The sequence below is a fragment of the Struthio camelus genome, chromosome 3, assembly GCF_040807025.1.
Source record: "Struthio camelus isolate bStrCam1 chromosome 3, bStrCam1.hap1, whole genome shotgun sequence".
Lineage (NCBI taxonomy): Eukaryota > Metazoa > Chordata > Aves > Struthioniformes > Struthionidae > Struthio > Struthio camelus.
Genome location: NC_090944.1, coordinates 140052592 through 140070198, shown reverse-complemented (window position 1 = coordinate 140070198; position 17607 = coordinate 140052592). Strand labels below are relative to the sequence as shown.

Here is a 17607-nt window from a genome sequence, read left to right as displayed (position 1 = left end):
TCGCACATGAGCCTCGCCCCGCCTACTCCCCCTCCGTTGCCGCCCGCCTTGCCGCGCTGCGCAGGCGCCGCCCGCCCTCAGCGGCCGCTGCCATTGGCAGGCAGGCGGCGCCTGCGCAGTGGCGGGCGCCGGGCCGGAAGCAGCACGAGGAGGGCTGCGGCGGGCGCGAGCGCCCGGCGGCGGCTGAAGCGGGCGGCGGCTATGGAGGCCGGCACGAGGCCGGGCCTGCGTATCTGCGAGGGCGACTACGCCGTGCTCAAGCGGGACGACGTCTTCAAGGCGGTGCCCGTGCTGCGGCGGAGGTGAGGGGCCGGGCCCGCGCCTCTTTATACCGTCGCGCCGCCACTCCCCCTTCCCCCCCCCTCCCCCCGCGCGTGAGGCGGCCCCAACGGCCGTCGCGCGGCCCCAACGGCCGTCGCGCGCCGGCGGCGCCGCCTGAGGGAAGCGGCGTGCCGCGGATCGCCGTCCGCGGCCTCGGCTGCTGCCGCCCGGAGCTGCCTTCGCAGGTCTCCCGCACGAAGTTGGGGCCCTGCTTATGGACAGGCTTCGTCCTGACTGGTAGGGTCCGACAGGTTTTTTGGTTTTTTTTTCGGGATCTGCCGAGACCACCAAATTCAGGTGATTTATTCTGTTACCCGGCACAGCACGGCTAAGGTCTCCTTGTCAGAGCCCTCTTCGGTTTCCACGTTACTTAGTTTTAAACTGCTGCCGTAAGGGAAAGAAGAAAAAAGCAAAAGACTAAATATTGCCACAGGAAATTAAATAACTTGTGCACCGATTTTTTCCCCTCTTTTCTACAATCTAAGAAGATTAAGGATGCTCCAATAAAGTATGACAATGTTTGGGGTTGGATATTCTGTTTAGAGTAGTCATCAACATGAAATCTGAGCACGTGTACGCAATCTTATTTACGTTCTTTTCAATAATTTCAAGTCTCTTACAGTTTTTGATTGGCCTTTCAAAATCTGGGTTAGCATGGACTAATAGACTTAGGTGAGCAAGTGAAAGAGCATTAGCTTTTTTTTTTTTTTTAGGTCTGGTAAATACGTGTCTTGAACGAGAAAACTTTTTAGTTGTTTATTTAAACATCTTGGATGAGAAAACTTTTTATTATGCTTTATTTAAATGTTTGGTTGCATTTTGGGATACAAATCATGTCATATTTAAAATACACATACGAATTTCAAACATCAATCAACCGAGTGCTAGAAACAGCAAAGAACTCGACCTTTTTGCTTAGCCTCCAAATCAGTGGTGAGTATAACGCGGCTAAGAGCTTAAATTGACTCAAATGGGTGTGGGGCTCAGAGTCTTGACTCAAATATGTGTGGGGCACAGACGCTGCTACCTGTTTCATTTGACAAGGATGGCGTTTCCCTGGTCAGCAAGGAAATTTGTGTAGCTCAGCATGGAAGGTCAAGGCTTTGCGGGTCCTTTTTTCTTGTTATTTTATTCCTTAGTATCTGTGAAGAAGGACAAATGTAAACCTCCATTAGTGTAATCAACATTTTTTTTAAATTAAACATTTCTAGGATTACATTGCTCTTGCTGCTATTTTCTTTTTGATATTCCTTTGGCAAATCTTTTTTTTAAAGGAGCTCTGCAAAATATAGAGATTTCTAAGTTCATACTCATATTTCTGCACTTACCTGAGTGACTGACCTAAATTTACTACATTTCAGATTCATTTGATTCTTCACCTCATTCTGACTTCTTCTGTCAACAATGGTACTATATAATCCAAGTGCTATATCCTTATGTTTTACTTGTCATTTTAGAACTCTTTCGAACTGAAAAAAGTATGTTGTTCTTATTTTATATTCAATTTAAGTTCTTTTTCTTTGTTCTTTTCCCAGCCAGTTTCAGTTTAATGTGGATTTGTTGTCAGTAGTTAGCGTTTCATTTATTATGCTTGTCATACTTTCCTTAACAAGGTAGATAGAAATGTCATGTATAAAGTCATGGTTTACATGGAACTATTTTGGGTTCTAAAATCTTGTCGTCTGGTGTTTTGAACATAATAAAAATAATGCATTAACTTCTTTCATTATTTCAGAAAAATTATTTTTGAAAAGCAGTGGTTTTATCTGGATAATGCCATCGGACATGTTTATGGAACTACATTTGAAGTAACTAGTGGTGGGAACCTCCAGCCAAAGCAAGAGATAGAGGAGACTACCACAGGTATTTCAGAGGATTGACTGATGGTTAGAAAAACGCGTGCCAATTAATTTGCTGCTTTGATGCGACCAAAGATGATGGAAAATAAGCTTTCTATTAATCATTTGATAACGTTTGTAACTTACATTCTTTCTGTCATAAAAATGCATGGTTTTGTCTTGGTCTACCATTTCACTAGTCCTGTGACAAAGAAAAAAAATTTAATATGGGAGAAAATTTGAATTTTAGCCTGGGTGAATACATATACTGAGGCCTGTGTTACATATGACATTTAACTGATTGCATAGGCAATATTATGCAAGACCACAAAGCATGTGGGTTTAATCCTGAGAAGTCTGCTTTCTGTGAAACTAAAATTTTATGTTTCTCCAACTTAAAAAAGTATTTAGAGCTAGATTTTACAAATCCGTATCCTTTTTCTTTAGAAACAAAAGAAGCAGGTACAGATAATCGTAACATAGTTGACGATGGAAAGTCTCAAAAACTGACTCATGATGACATAAAGGCTTTGAAGGACAAGGGTATTAAAGGACAGGTAACATTAAGGTTTTGGTGTCATTTCTGTGCTACCTTGATGGTTATATTTTAGTTTATGAAATAGGCTGTTCTTTCTAATGGTGCATAGACTTTGGTGCTTTTTCTTTGTTCTTCTGCTCAAGTCATGTTTTTCCTAGAGATCTGTTTTTATAAAAATGCAAAGCCTGTTTTCAGAGGAAACTTCGTGTAAGGTTGGCAACTTTGTCAAGAGTACAGTACGAATTTTTACTGCATCAGAAGTCATAACAGACAAAAAAGAATATAAAACGATTGAGAAAATACAATTCACATAATCAGTTGGTTTTGTTTGTTTATGAGATTGAAAACAATCATTCTATATTACTACTTATTTCTATGCTATAGACATACTGAAGTCATAGTATAATTATACTATCAAAGCTGTAGGAGGCTATTACCGACAAACACAAAAATGTTAACAAGTAACATTGTGTAACAGATGTGCTATCCCTCTGCCTCTAGGTGGTACCTACCGAACTGTGATGCATGTGTTTTATCTGCATCTCAAAAGCGTAAGAATGTTCTCAAGGGACCGATACTGTTTTGATAGAGAAGGGATTTTTTTTTACCCCATACTTTGTTAGCAAGAGGTGAGGCCTTCTCGAGTGTTAATAAACCCTTTCAGTAAGTGGCATTCTGCACCTATTATCAGAAAAAAATTCTCTCTCATCTTTGGTTTACCCTGTCTAATAAAAGAAAGGAATTACTCATGCTTACATCAAGTTCATCTCCTCTTTGCATCTTGCTGTTTGCTGCTGCTGTTCAGAGCAGCTGTTCTGCTTTCTGCCTGCTTAATAATGGATGGGTCCAAGCAGAAGTACTTTTTCTGTTTCCATGGTTGAGCTGCTCCTGCTATTATGACTTTGAGTAGAATGTACTAATCAGTCTGATAGCTTTGACATTTTCTGTTAGTTCTCATTATCTGGGACGGAAGATCCCTCTGGCTCTTCTGTGTGTCCTCAGCATGTCTATGCCACACATCTACTGTATTATTAATTTAGGTTATTAAAATGTCCTTTATTAACAGTGGTTTCTGAACTGTAGCTGCAAATTCATTTTAGACCGTGTTATATTAGCAACAATAGACATTATTCTTCCATGAACACGTGGTAAAATTTGAGTTAATATTTGTGAATGACATTGCTTTGTCAATTTAGGAGATGACTGTTCTTTGAAATAAAGTAACCTCAGTGTTAATGGGGTTTGATTTTTTTTCCATCACCTTCCCAAATCCTTCCCAGGTTCTGAGCAATAGTTAGGTAGTGTTAGGCTGCAGACTGGGAGCAGTATGTACTCCCAGGGTACTGCATAATGCTGCAGCTTCCCTTTGGTTCTTTGTACTACAGGAATATTCCCTGGTTTCTTCAGGGTAAATTTTACTGACAAAAATCCAGGTGCTGCATTCAACTACAAGTATAAGGCAAAAAAGAAAAAATATGCTGCCCCGCCATATTCACAATACATTTTAAGGTGTTTGAATGACCTTAAGAAATAGTGGTCTGAAAAATAGCAGCTCTGAGAAATACTTGCATCAATATATTTTGTATCAGGTTCTGAAAGCATACTGGGAGATGCAGTGTCCACCTCAAAAATACTCCTTTTCTCATCTTCCTCCCCCAATTCCTATTAGGCCAGGTTATAGTATTGCTTTTTATACATGTTTAACAGGAACTTCTGAGTTTAGCAGTTAAACTAGTTTGAGCACAGCCAACAAAACAGCAGTGTGCAGCATTTGTTCTTCTATTGCAGGCATAGTCACAAAACCTGAGAGATGATAACCTTTTTCTATTGGGGTCTTAATGATCCTTCCAGCTGGAATCTGAGAGTATGAGGAGGAAGAGTTGGATTGGCAAGGGGAGTAGATTAGAACAAAGAGATGAGGAGACAAAAACTAGAATTCTTGAGAAAAGCTGGGAGCTAGAGAAGGAAGAAGTCATGAGGAGTATTGTAGGAAATAGTAAACGTTAAGGAGTCTGACATCAAGCAAGGAGCTGGTACAAGACTAGCGCAATTTGGGAGACGGAAGAAATTCTGTGAGGTAGGAGAGATATCTGATAAATAGTCAAAGCATAGGGGAAGAACTGGAGCAAACCGGACAGAAAGATGGAAGAAGATGCTTTGGTACGCTGAGATGCTGAAGTCGAACGAGACCCAGAAAGAGAGAGAATTGCATAAAAGTAAATATGACATATGACACTAGACTCCTTGCTTTATTTTTGTCAAATATTTTTGCCTGTGTAACTTCACTCAAGATTTAGTAACTTGTTTGCACGACTGTACCTTCACAGAGAATGTTAGACTGAGAACTTAGTATATGAACTGTCCATAAATATAACTCTGCTTTCATTCTAAACACAGAATAATTAAAAATAGTTAGTCAGAGAAAGCAGGATATTGTCCTTCACATTCAGCATGGGATGAGAATATGCATATACAGAGGGCTCACAAAAAGAGGTGAAGTAATAACTTATTAACGCTGAGAGGACCAGTCCCGCTGTTCCTTCATTTCTGGCCACAAGAGTCTGCCCTTTCTTATGTGTAAGTTTTGGCACTTAGCAAACTTCTTTGTGTGCCAATTTAGCTCACTAAATCCACAGCAAACTTAATGTTATTGTATCCTTTTTTGCCTTTTTTTTTCCTGTTTAGTAATCTCATTCAGAGCTCAGTACTGACCAATCAAACGAGAACGAGCTCTGGTGCAAGGGAAGCCCATCTATGTACAAACGCACAGAGTTAAAAACTGGAAATATACTTGCCACCCTGCTCTCAATTCTGCTTATGGCATTTTTAGGTGTTGGTGCTAGTAACAACAATTTACATTTATACTAACGTACACAGGAATTGGTATCTCATTGGAACAGAATAGCTACACCTCCTTCTTCCTCACAAAATACCCCGTTTCTAGGATCAGCGTTTTCAGTTTGTTGTTTTTATATTGACATTATGTAGTTAAATAACACTTTTTTTAAAAGTATATAATTAAATTTCTTTGCACAGCCAGGGTAGTGTCTTGATTTTCCTATTTACCTTGCCGTTAATGTCAGTAGAAGTTAATGGTATATATGGTTCTCTAGTGGAGGAAAATATTTTCAGTGCTTTTTTTTTTTTTTTTTTTTAAAGTACTGTACATGAAATGAACGAGAATAAATACAGGCTGTAATAAAAATAAACTGTCTTTCCCAAGGAAATAGTTCAGCAGTTAATAGAGAACAGTACAACATTCCGAGACAAAACAGAATTTGCTCAGGATAAATACATAAAGAAGAAGAAGAAAAAGTAAGTAAATTAAAAATATGGAAAATATTTATTAGTTCTCCAACTTGTTTAGCTTGAAATAAGAATATTACTATGTGCTTCTTACAGATACGAGGCAGTTATTACAATTGTAAGACCATCTACTCGCATTCTTTCAACAATGTACTATGCAAGAGAGCCTGGAAAAATTAAGTAAGTTTTCTTTTTTTTTCTATCAAATTATAATGGAAAGATATTTTAATAACATTTCAAAATACCTACGATATACCTGAGTATGTAATACTCATCACATTTGTTTTTTTCCCATTAACAGAAATATTGTAAACATAATGAAAAATAACGTGATACAAAAAGTGAATTGATATGCTATTGCAGTCAACAAGGGGAAAAAAAATCTTTCGCATGCAAGGTTGGCTCTTACCATTTCTCTGCCACCATCATCTTACAAAATTACCTCTTTAGACAGTGGCTCTTTACAGTTAAGTCATTTCTTATTTCTTGTTGGTCAGTGGGATATTACCTCTGTTTTCTGCCCCAGTAAGCAAAATAACTAGCCACCTACCAGACACAGGGTTTTTTTCTTTGAAGAGTAAGAAATCAAATCAGGTTATTCAGAAGTCTTCAGAATTTAAAAATATGAAGTTAATATTGGGGGAGAAGGGAGATCTAGCTGCATTTAATTTTCACTTATCTGAATTAAATGATTGTTTCAGATATTGTTTAAGATGGACTGACTTACTGTTTTTAAAGCAGTCAAGTAATTTTAAGATGCTGGGACTGAAGAAACTGCTATTTGTGATATTTAAGGCTTCTCAAGCTTTTTTCCTTCTCCTTCCCTTAGTTTTTTTTATCTGTTAAGAGTAGTTTTAAGTTCCTCAGCCATCACTTAGCTTCTTCGGCGCACATACAGCAGTCAGCAGAGTTTGATTTTGGTTCCTGATTGCAGGTTTTAGGTGCTGTACTGCAAAACAGATGAAAAACACAAAGGATACATTATAGGGTTAGGAAATGCACTTTAAAGCCATTTGTTCTTAACAAAACTAACGTGTCATAGAATTTAGAACAAAATTTAAAAGTTTAAAAAATATTTTGTCCGATTGGTATAGCATGAGATGTGCATTTTATTTTAGCATGTGCACCCTAATTCATCTCCCACTTTTGCTGTTGTCTCTATAAAACATAACACCCGTCACTTCTAATTTCTTGTTTGCTGTGGTTCTAGTGCTTCTTTGTTACCAGACGGTTTAACTATAAATTTCTGCACAGTGACTCTCAAGGCCACTGATCCTGATCCTGAACTACTTCCTGTAATCCAACTTTTATTGACAACTTCTGAGCTAATGCTCGGTATTTCTAACTCTAAGGAAAACTCATTTGATATTTCTTAAAACCCTCTGTCTTCTAGCCATTTGCGATATGACACTCTAGCTCAGATGTTGACTTTAGGAAACATCCACGCTGGCAACAAAATGATTGTAATGGAGACGTGTGCAGGCCTCGTGCTGGGTGCTGTGATGGAGCGAATGGGAGGTAAGTAACGTGGTATCTTTAACGATATACAGAATGAGGATTTATTTGGAACTTTATTTGAAAATAAGTTTATTGGTGATACTTTTAAAAGGAAGTACCTCCACATATTTTTGTGGTTTTTGAAATCTGCTGTCTCCAGCATTCGAACCGATGTTCATAGTTCCATTGAGAAAGCTGTATTTTGCACCTGTCAGTTGCATTATTTTTCACTATTAAAAAAAATTTAAGTTGGCATTACTGTATGTGGATCTATTTTGGTTTCTGTCTTGTGCTAGCATAACAACGTTGTGTTCAGCTATGACTGTAAGGAGCTTGTGTGCAGATTATTCCCAAGGACTTGTAAGGTAGTAGAAGTGTTAGAAACAGGAACGGTAACACTGGGGTCCAGAAAGACAGCAATGTTGAAAGTGTTGTCCTTAACCATGTCCGCTTTATCAGAGATTTAACATCAGCATAGGGTAAATTTTTGAACAGTACATGGCGTTTTCTTGAGCATATTCTAGCAGAGTGTTGGCTTGTTTTTATTTCTCAAACTCAGTTAACTAGTTTCTTTTTAAATTGTTGAAAGGCCCTAGAGGTGACAGTTAATTATATTCCACAAGGCTGGGAAGGTAGAAAGTGTGATGCATGCACTCAGATTTGCTATCTGTTGCCTGAGAAGCACAAAGGCAGTTAAACTGTAAATTGTTTTCGTTCCAGCAAGTTCAGGGGATAAGGTTAATCTCTGAACTGAACAAAATAAGATACAATCTCAATATAACTACTGAAAAGATCTTTTTAATATGTTAGCATATGACATCTTTCCCTGCAGAGGAGTAATGTGGATGATGAAGAAATTACGTATCTGTTAAAGCTGTTTAAATTAGATTTTAGTTTTGATCAAAAGCGCTCTATAGTTTTAAGTAACAAATGTTGCAGAAAATCTGAATCTTTTTAATTCTAAACTAAGTTGGTGTCTCTTAATAATTTGTCACTGCTCCCTTGTTCCATTCTAACACTAAGTACTTGCTTAACACGTGTAGTCTTTGAGTTACCTTATCCTTTTGAGCTGCAGTGACTGTTGTCCTTCCAATAAAGATTTCCACCTTCGGTCCTACCTTTAACAGCCTGTTAAATGTGACAAATGTTGGATTAAGAGCAGACAACTTAGTTTACTGTTCTTAAAGGTATGTTTAGTTGCTCTGAGAAGTTCTGGCCTTTTTATGGCTGTAATGTCTTTTTGTTTCCTTTCCTGCCGTAGGCTATGGATCCATTATTCAGATGTATCCAGGAGGGGGACCTGTTAGAGCTGCCACCAGTTGTTTTGGATTTCCCAAACCTTTTTTCAATAATCTTCATGAATTTCCTCTCAGCAAAGTAGATAGTCTTCTCTCTGGAAGGTTTTCCACAGAGACTCTGCCTTCAGAACCTGAAGATAATGCACTGGTGGAAGAAGAAAGCAACGGATCAATTGAGGAGAAGCAGACTTCTATGCAGGAAACAGAAGAGGAATCTACTCCTGAAACAGCTATGGAAAGCAATCAAACAGGAGAGCAAGAAACAATGGACATTAATGCTGAAGATATAGCATTTAAAGAAAACCAAGGAAAAGAAAATAAAGAAAATGTAAGAATGTTTATTATGGCTATTCAAGCTTTACTACATCCATATACTTAAAATTTTGCTCTCTGAATCAGTCGTATTAGAATATAATTTATTCATGTTTTAAAATGGAACTCTGAAAGTTGTGTTACATTAAGCCATCTGAGGTGCCGATCATGAACATTCAATCCATTCAGTAGTGATCTAATATATAACTACCCTTTAAATTGCAAAATACTTACTTTGTTGTTCAAAGGTTCGGGAAAAGCAAAGGAAACAACAGGAGAGAAGGAAAAAGCTAATAGAAACTGCTGCTTTGTTGAGAGAGAAGAATGCTGACGGGTGAGTTTATTTGTAGTCAAAAACCCGTTCTGTGTGAATACGCATCTACAGAGAATAACTGTTATTCTAGTAGTAGTTAACTACTAAAAGTTTTGTTTAAAAAAAATGCCCTAATCCTTTCTTCATATTTAATAGCATGTAGTCAACCCTGACATGTTCAGCTTTCGTTATTTTGTTCTTACCTGTCTGAGACGTCTTTTTGTCGTTTAAAGGGTTTGAGATTTTCTGATCTAAAAGTCATAATTTACTAACTAGGTATCAGTAAATATCAAAAAACTGTCCTATCCAAAATGAACAGAATTAGCAGGTAGAATTTAAGATTAAAAGATTTCAGATAAAAATCACAGGATTCTAATTGCAAAATAGAACTTGAGGTCATGAGCTTACTAAATCATAGCTATATTTTTTTAGAAACATTTCTTTTTTACGTGGGAAAAAATGCTTAACTTCATTTTATCTGCATTAGTGAGGATTGATCGATCGATCCCAATGATCAGTTTTACATGCGGATTTAATACCAAAATTTTAAAAGAATATTCCTAAAAATGCAGTCCCATAACAGTTTATAGACCCCTTGATGAGGGTGACTATTTCATGAAACTGTTAGCAAATGCTGAAGTGATTTGAGTGAATCAAGTAGCGTTGATTGATTTAACTTTACGTGCTCATTTTTCCCCCTAAGAATATGGGAAGACAGAGACCTGTGCTGTATAACAGAACTATGTTGACACTGTTTAGCTCCCTAGAAATAAAGCTGTTTAGCTTGGGTAAATTTTAATACACGCGTGTTGGTTATTCTTCAAAGTTTGTGTATAACTTTTGTTTTTACTGTCAAATGTTTTAACTAATGCCTGTTCGTTTTTTAGGATATTTAATCTAGCATGTTTAAGTGTTAGAATTTGTCTCTTCTATGAAGATTTCAGAGATGGGTTGTTCTGTGTCCTCTGAAGCAATAAAATTTGTTAAAGAGGTTTTGTAAGAAGTACTTCAAACCTATTTGGCAGCAGCATCATTCATTATGTCTGCGGATGACTATTAAACTGCCTGAATAGTAGTGATAGTGTTTTGTTGGTTTGTTTTTACCGTATACTACAGTCGTCGTATTAATTAGTGTCTGTGTGTGGTCTGGCAGAGCCAAAATTAATATCTGATTTTACTTGATTCTTCCTGCATTATAAAACAGTATAGTCGGCTGTCACGTCTATTTGAGTTTGAGAAGGCCTATTTAGTCTTTTGACTCTCATTTATTGGGTTTCAATCACTTCTGTACTTTTTTGTCCTTTGTAATACAAGAAAGCTGTAGCAAATTACATACTTGAAGGGACTAGCGAGTTCTTGTTCTAGGAAGTCTTCAGCATGACAGGGGGGAAAGAGAAGCTTATGGTTGCCTGAAGGCAATGTCCCAGATGGCTCAGTCAGGAATACCATTCTTCAGTCATTTGCCTTTATAGCTCACCATTTGTTCAGATCAAGAACCACAGGGTACATACTGGTAAGCCACCTAGGGCAGAAAAGTTGGCATGGAATAAAGAACTGCTCCACTGATGACTTGGCTGACGCATTAGTAAAAGCAGGCAAGGAAGTTAGGATTTTGGTTTGTTTTGCAAGAGGGAAACAGGGAAAGGATAGGTAACAGCTGTTTAACTTTGGAGATGGGGAGAAAGGCTCAAGACTTATTGTCAGAGGAAGGAAAACCAGTAGCTAGGTAAAGAGATGCACCAAGTTTAGGAGAATAACAATAATTACTACTTAATGCGGAAAATATATTTTTAAAAACTTAATTTATCCTTACTTTCTGGGCTAATAGGATAAAAGAGTGTACTGGAGCTATTCTCCAATTCTGTTCACGAGAGTTAAAGGTCTCTTGTCGGTCTTTGAAGGGGAAAAAGGCATTCATTAGGGATTTTTTTGTTTGCTTTTTGTTTTTAAAGATTAGGCAAAGATAGAGCATTCGATTTTCTGATACAATAAAAGTGGAATCTGGTTTTTAAAACACCATGTGTTCAGAATTAGGCCACACACCCGCTCTGTGCCCTTCCCTGTCCTTCCTGTACCTTTTCCCCTCTCACTCATTGCATAAAAGTTAAGACTGGCCAGACTGCCTGCTGACAGCAATATGTGCTGCCATATGAGAGAACAGAATTCGATTTTTCAGATTCTCCTTCATCTCTCACTTACCTTCCTGTTTTCTGGCGGAGTTCCTTGCAGTGCAGTGATCTAAGCCTTCTATAATACCGTTTGGAGTCTTTTTTTAAGGTCCACCTGGTTAACTCTAGAGCACATATTTATGACAGTTTGGATTTGAAGCATGTCTCTAGCCTGCAAGGCTGCATCCTGCACAAAAACCAAAATGCAAACAACTACAGAATAGTTGTCTTAGCTCTTTCTCTCTACTGTGTTTAGAAAACAGAACATCAATTTTTTTTTTTTTAACTCCTTTTTGTTAGGCAAGTCTGTCAATGTTCCCAATGCTGTACATTCCACTGGAGAACAAAGGTTAATGGGTGGGACTTCTCACATAATATCTGTCTACTGGAAAAGTAGTTTAAATATATCTGTGCTGAAAAGAACGGCTTAACTTACTGACTAATTGAATCTGAATCGTTCCTTGCAGTACAGTTTAGCTGTGAAATTTGGGGGGGAGGAAGAGGGGGTTTAAAACTTTGGATATCTGTAGAGAATCTTCAACATCTGTAAATGCAAGTTATATGATGCTATTAAAATAAGGGTGAAGGAAAAAAATAGAGACCGTTGAGTTGGCGAGGGCATGATTTCTTTTAAACAACAGTTTGATTTTTAGTCATGCCTACTGAGGGATTGTTTTCTCTTTAACTGAAGTATTTTTATATAAAACTGTATATGGGGACGATTACCTAAACTTAAATAATCCTGGCTGAGGGGTACGTTCCAAGGAAAGACTAGCAAACACAGAATTTGAAGTATATTGGGACAGTGGTCTTAGGGTAGGGAAAAGCAGCATGCAAGTTCTTACGATCATAAGAATTACTGTGGAGCTCAAAACAGCTGAAAGAAGTGCCTCTGCAACGTATTTTATATCCGGCTCCTTCGGGAACAAGCTTTTTATCCTCTTAATTATGCACGTAAGAAATCGTGATTTGTTTTTATATTCTGGGGTTTGCTAGAGCCATAAAAACATAATGATTAGCAACATTCATGCTGTAATTGATGCATTGGGCCAAGTAGGAGGATACGTTACTTGGTGAATGGGTTACAGAATTAGAAAACTAATGTACATGGAATTTCTTTTACAGCTTAATTGTAGCCAGCAAGTTTCATCCCACTCCTTTATTACTTTCTTTATTGGAATTTGTTGCTCCTTCAAGGCCTTTTGTTGTCTATTGCCAGTATAAAGAGGTAAATCAAGTATGTTATTCTAGTTGTTATATTTTAAGCTTGAGACCATTTTGCTATATAACCTACTTTTTTTTTTTTTTTTTTTTTAGCCATTATTAGAATGTTACACAAAGCTAAGGGAAAGAGGTGGTGTTATTAACCTAAAGCTGTCTGAAACCTGGCTACGAAGCTACCAGGTAAGGATTACAGTAAGTGGCTATCAAAACTGCATGAATATTGGGGAGGGAAATACTGAAAATGTTTTTTGGGGGAGTTGATTGAAATTATGTATAAATTCATGGATTTTGTTTTGGGGTTTTGGGGTTTTTTTTTTTTAACCTGAAAGCAATATGAAAATACTCAGGAATTTTAATGCTTCACTGCAACACTTTTGAATGGAAATACTTCATTTTCTTCTTTCTAAACATTTCATTAAAACATTTGCTGAAATGCAAAGGCAGCACACTGGCAAATCTAGTAATTGTGCTGTTTTAGTGGCTAACCTAAAGTAAGGTACAATCTAATCTAGTGCAAGAGAAATGTAGCAAAGCGTTACAATTGTTTATTATTTCCGAAGTGGTCTGATAGCTTAAAACAATATTGGAAGTCCTGGTGTCTAATTTTTTGTAGCGGAAAAAGGGGGATGAATTCCATAATGTCTTCATATGTGTTTCCTGGGACTAGAGTGAGGAGAAGATTCAGGTCTCAGGAACTAAACAACAAAACTATGACGGGGATGGGGGGGAACTCCACGGTGAAAAAAGTCAGTTGGACAGTTTTGGGCAGAAACTGAACCACAGGAAGTTCCATCTGAACCTGAGAAAAAACTTCTTCACTGTGAGGGTGACAGAGCATTGGAACAGGTTGCCCAGAGAGGTGGTGGAGTCTCCTTCCCTGGAGATATTCAAAAGCCGTCTGGATGTGATCCTGGGCAATATGCTCTAGGTGACCCTGCTTGACCAGGGAGGTTGGACGAGATGATCTCCAGAGGTCCCTTCCAACCTAGACGATTCTGTGATTCTGTGATTCTGTGACTAAGTTTTGGAAAGGATATTTACAAATGCGGAGTACCTCTCTACTATGAAGAAGCAGAATAATCTGTCTGATTTGTAAGCAGCTTACCCCCTCTGAAGAGGTTGTTGCCTTTTATTGACCTCCCCTCATCCATAGGCTTCTGGAGTTCATAAGGAATTATTATGTGGCTAATTGTTATGTGTTTCTAATTATTATTGTTTGTTGATTATCGCTTGACTTAAGCGCTGACTGAGCACATCAGCCAACCGAATTGGGAATGAGTAGGAGGAGACACAGAGGAAGATGTTCACTCATGTTATGCTTGGCAGTGCTTTCTAAGTGAGGTGCAGTACTTTGCAAATATTAGGACCACCTCGCTAGGAATGATACTGCACCAGTCTCCTGAACACACAGAAATCAGCTTAGATCTTCAGTGGCAAGGAGGAAGTATAGCTGAGGAGAGAACTTTTACAGAAAAGTAAAGCATAGCTGAAAGCAGTTGTTCATTGCTATGTCTTACCTTAATGAGTAAAGGTTGTAGTGACAGAACTGGAAACTACTGGAATACGTAACGTTACGTTAGAGCAGATGTAGGTTTTTTGCAAAGTACGCTAGTTCTGAAGACAGGAACAAATGAGACTTTCAGTTGCTAGCTTCAGGTGCCCTAGGTCTTGAATTCTTAATTTGGCTGGAAATACCATGAAGAAGTCCTCAGTAATACAGTAGCCTGTATTCTTATTTATTTTTGTAACTGTTACCTGGTATGCAGATACTTTTCCCTATCAAAACAAATACACTTTGTGAATTTGTTTGTTGTAGGGGCTGGGGGAAAAAAAAAAAAAGAGACAGCTCATATTGTAAGCTTTGCCTAATTACGCGATTTGACATGCTCATTTAGAATGGCTCTTTACAGGTAACTTGTGTTTTGTGCTTTAAAAGGTCTTACCAGATCGAAGCCATCCAAAACTGACAATGAGCGGAGGTGGGGGATACCTTCTCTCCGGTATTACTGTTGTCTTGGATAAGGGCAAATCCGATTGCAGCAGTTTAGAAGCACTGAAGATGGAAGAGCCATCATCTAAAAAACGGAAAGTTCAAGACCTTCATTGTTAACATTTGAAGAATTGATTTGCTTTTCAGATCTCAGGAGTCTCACAATTAGTAAAATAACTAATGTACTTTCTGTGCTCTTGACAGCATAGAAATAGTACCTGTCATACATCTGTCAGCAAAAGCTGAAGATTTGTCTTGTAGAGAGGATCGTCTCCCTCCCTTTACCAGCAACACAATCAGGAGGAGAACCACCCTTGGAAGTAAACCCATGTCAGACACCACCCTGAAAACACATTAACTTCAAAAAGACCTTCTGATGATCATGCTGAGAAGGTAACCTGGGGATGAGATAAAGGATCAATGAAATCAATCTTTTTGTTTGTTGCCAGAAACGGAGATGAAGAAGTAGTTTTTAAAAAGGTTGAGTTCAAATCAACAAATCTCACTTAGCTTCCTGTTTTGCTAGACCAGCATCAAGGTAAAATGTTCTGTATAGTGATCTGCTCCCTGTTCAGGTACAGAACCCTGCTATGCTCAGTAATTACCTTAATGAAGTAGAATAAACAGCAAAAAATCATACACTTCTCTTTCCCACAGGAAAACCAAAAAGTATATTAAAACCAGAACTTTGCAGCATGGCCCTTTGTTTCCTGAAACAAATACAGAAGTGTATGTTTGTAAATTAAAATACTGAATATTTAAACAGAATGTCTCTACTGGTATTGCCTGTCCTTTTCCTGAGAGTTGTTTTGTTTTTATTTTAAGACACAATTATTTTGAAACTTGCTGAATGTACATGTATTTATTTTAGTGTTTTTATCTTTCATGAAGTGTAGCTTTTTTATTAATTTTTTAAACTTTGCATTTGCCATTTCAATTAAACTGCAGGATATTTTTCCTAATGAGATTTATTTTCTGTCTTTCTTTTCCCTTTTTTGGGAAATAAAACAGCCTGTCAGAGGCCTTGGGAGGAGAATACCCTTCCCCATGCAAGGGGGGCCTATATGGTAGCTCAGAGAGGCAATAGGACTTAACTTCCGTCCTTGCGCTTTACTTCTCCATTGGGATCAAGTAATTAGATTTCATAGACCTGTAAAATGCTGTATATTGATAGGAATAATGCTCTCCTAGGACATGATTAGCTCAAAACAGGAGTTACATTTTGTGTAAAGAAGCAGTTATATAGACTTCGCTTAAGTAAACAGTTACAGGAGACGTTCGCGTGTTGGTCTACCTTTAATCCTCTTTTCTAATTTTTGTAACCTTCTAATCACTTTTCTATTTTCATGAAAAGTTTTCCTTTATTGTTATGTGAAAAACACTTATGTAGAGAGGTTATAGATTATACCACCTCTTCTGTATTCTGCCAGTCGTGCATAAACTGATCTGCAAAACGTGTTTTGCCCCTCTTGTCTTTTAATCCAGTTAAAGTATCACAAATCGCACTTGAGGAATAGAAATCTGATGTGTGGCTTTTACTAATGGAGTTTTTTTTTTTTTTTTAATGCAGCATTTCTCAGCTTCTTTATGTCTGCACATGCCTACTGAAGGCAGAATGGGACTTTAAAGGAGCCAACACCCATTATGTGATGGGATTCTGAGACAGCCTAGATTAGAGTGATGGATAGGAGGCTGCAAGTTAGTGAAAGACATGCCAATTAAGAACTCAGAATGAGCCAGGAGACTAAACTGAGGCAGCAGTTAGCTTCTTTTTCAGTATTCCTTACCTGTAAAGTAAACAGAGGTACTTCTGTGCCACATCACTGAGCTGGTAGGTATTGGATGTCGTATTTACAGCGCTATTAAAGGTGTAAAACTTGCACAGTGTTAGGTTAAGCAAGCAACATGTGTTTGGACTCCTGCTTCTTGTGATGGATGTTTAATAACCTAAGAAAAAAATTCCATTTCCATAATAAGAAAAGCAGCTTCAGAAAGCAAACAGTATTGGAACACACTGACAGTTATTTTTAACCAAAGCTAAACTGGCTTAATTTCATTTATATCAACACTAATAGTCTTTCAATATTGAATCTTGTCCCGTAATCTTAAAACGTGGCATAATGCTTCTAACAATGAAAAATATTAAGAAACCAAGTATCAAGCAACTCACATAAGATATTTCAAGCTTGTATTGTATCATGATATGATGAAACAATATTTTCTAGATAATTAGTGGTGAAAGCGCATCTTGATGTAACATAGCCTCTATTTTAATTAAAACATGTGAATAAGTTTCAGTGATATCCTGAAGACTGTAATGGAGAGGGAAATGATGAAATGCAAGTTATGATTGTCTGAAACTCTAGGGAGTCTTATATTTCTGCAAGTAACAAATTCAGGAAAAATCTGGCTGGGGGGGCGGGAGGGGGGGGGCAGTGGGGGAGAGAAAGCATGCATCATGCAAGGCCTTCCTCTAGTAGTTGGCAGGACCCAGCCCCCAACAGCCAACTGAAATTCTTCAGTGACAGAGTCTAGAATATACTGAGGATGGTTAGCCGTGTTAGGGCCTGGTCTGGACTTAGTGATTAGGGAGCTGTTTTTATTCCTGTCTGTAATCCCCGAACAAAACATACAACTGCTTTCTCCAGACAAATTTGCTGAAAACATGAGCCTCTGGAACGGGTAAGAAGAAATAAATAGTTATCAAGCCTTCCATTCCTGTGTTTCACTAAAGCTACATACCAAATTTACAGGTAACCAGGGATGCATGAGTCAGAAGCTAAAAATACGATTTCTGCTTCA

General features: G+C 38.0%; 1 protein-coding gene across 1 annotated transcript; it reads left to right on the top strand.

Moving 5' to 3' along the window:
- Positions 1-85: 85 nt before the first annotated feature.
- Positions 86-15767, top strand: TRMT6 (tRNA methyltransferase 6 non-catalytic subunit). The gene is made up of 11 exons (XM_068940562.1): positions 86-302; positions 2057-2184; positions 2607-2716; positions 5921-6012; positions 6100-6183; positions 7397-7521; positions 8762-9126; positions 9359-9444; positions 12717-12819; positions 12909-12995; positions 14752-15767. The coding sequence occupies exons 1-11, from the start codon at positions 202-204 to the stop codon at positions 14923-14925; spliced, it is 1455 nt and encodes a 484-aa protein (XP_068796663.1). The 5' UTR covers positions 86-201; the 3' UTR covers positions 14926-15767.
- The last annotated feature ends 1840 nt before the right edge of the window (positions 15768-17607 follow it).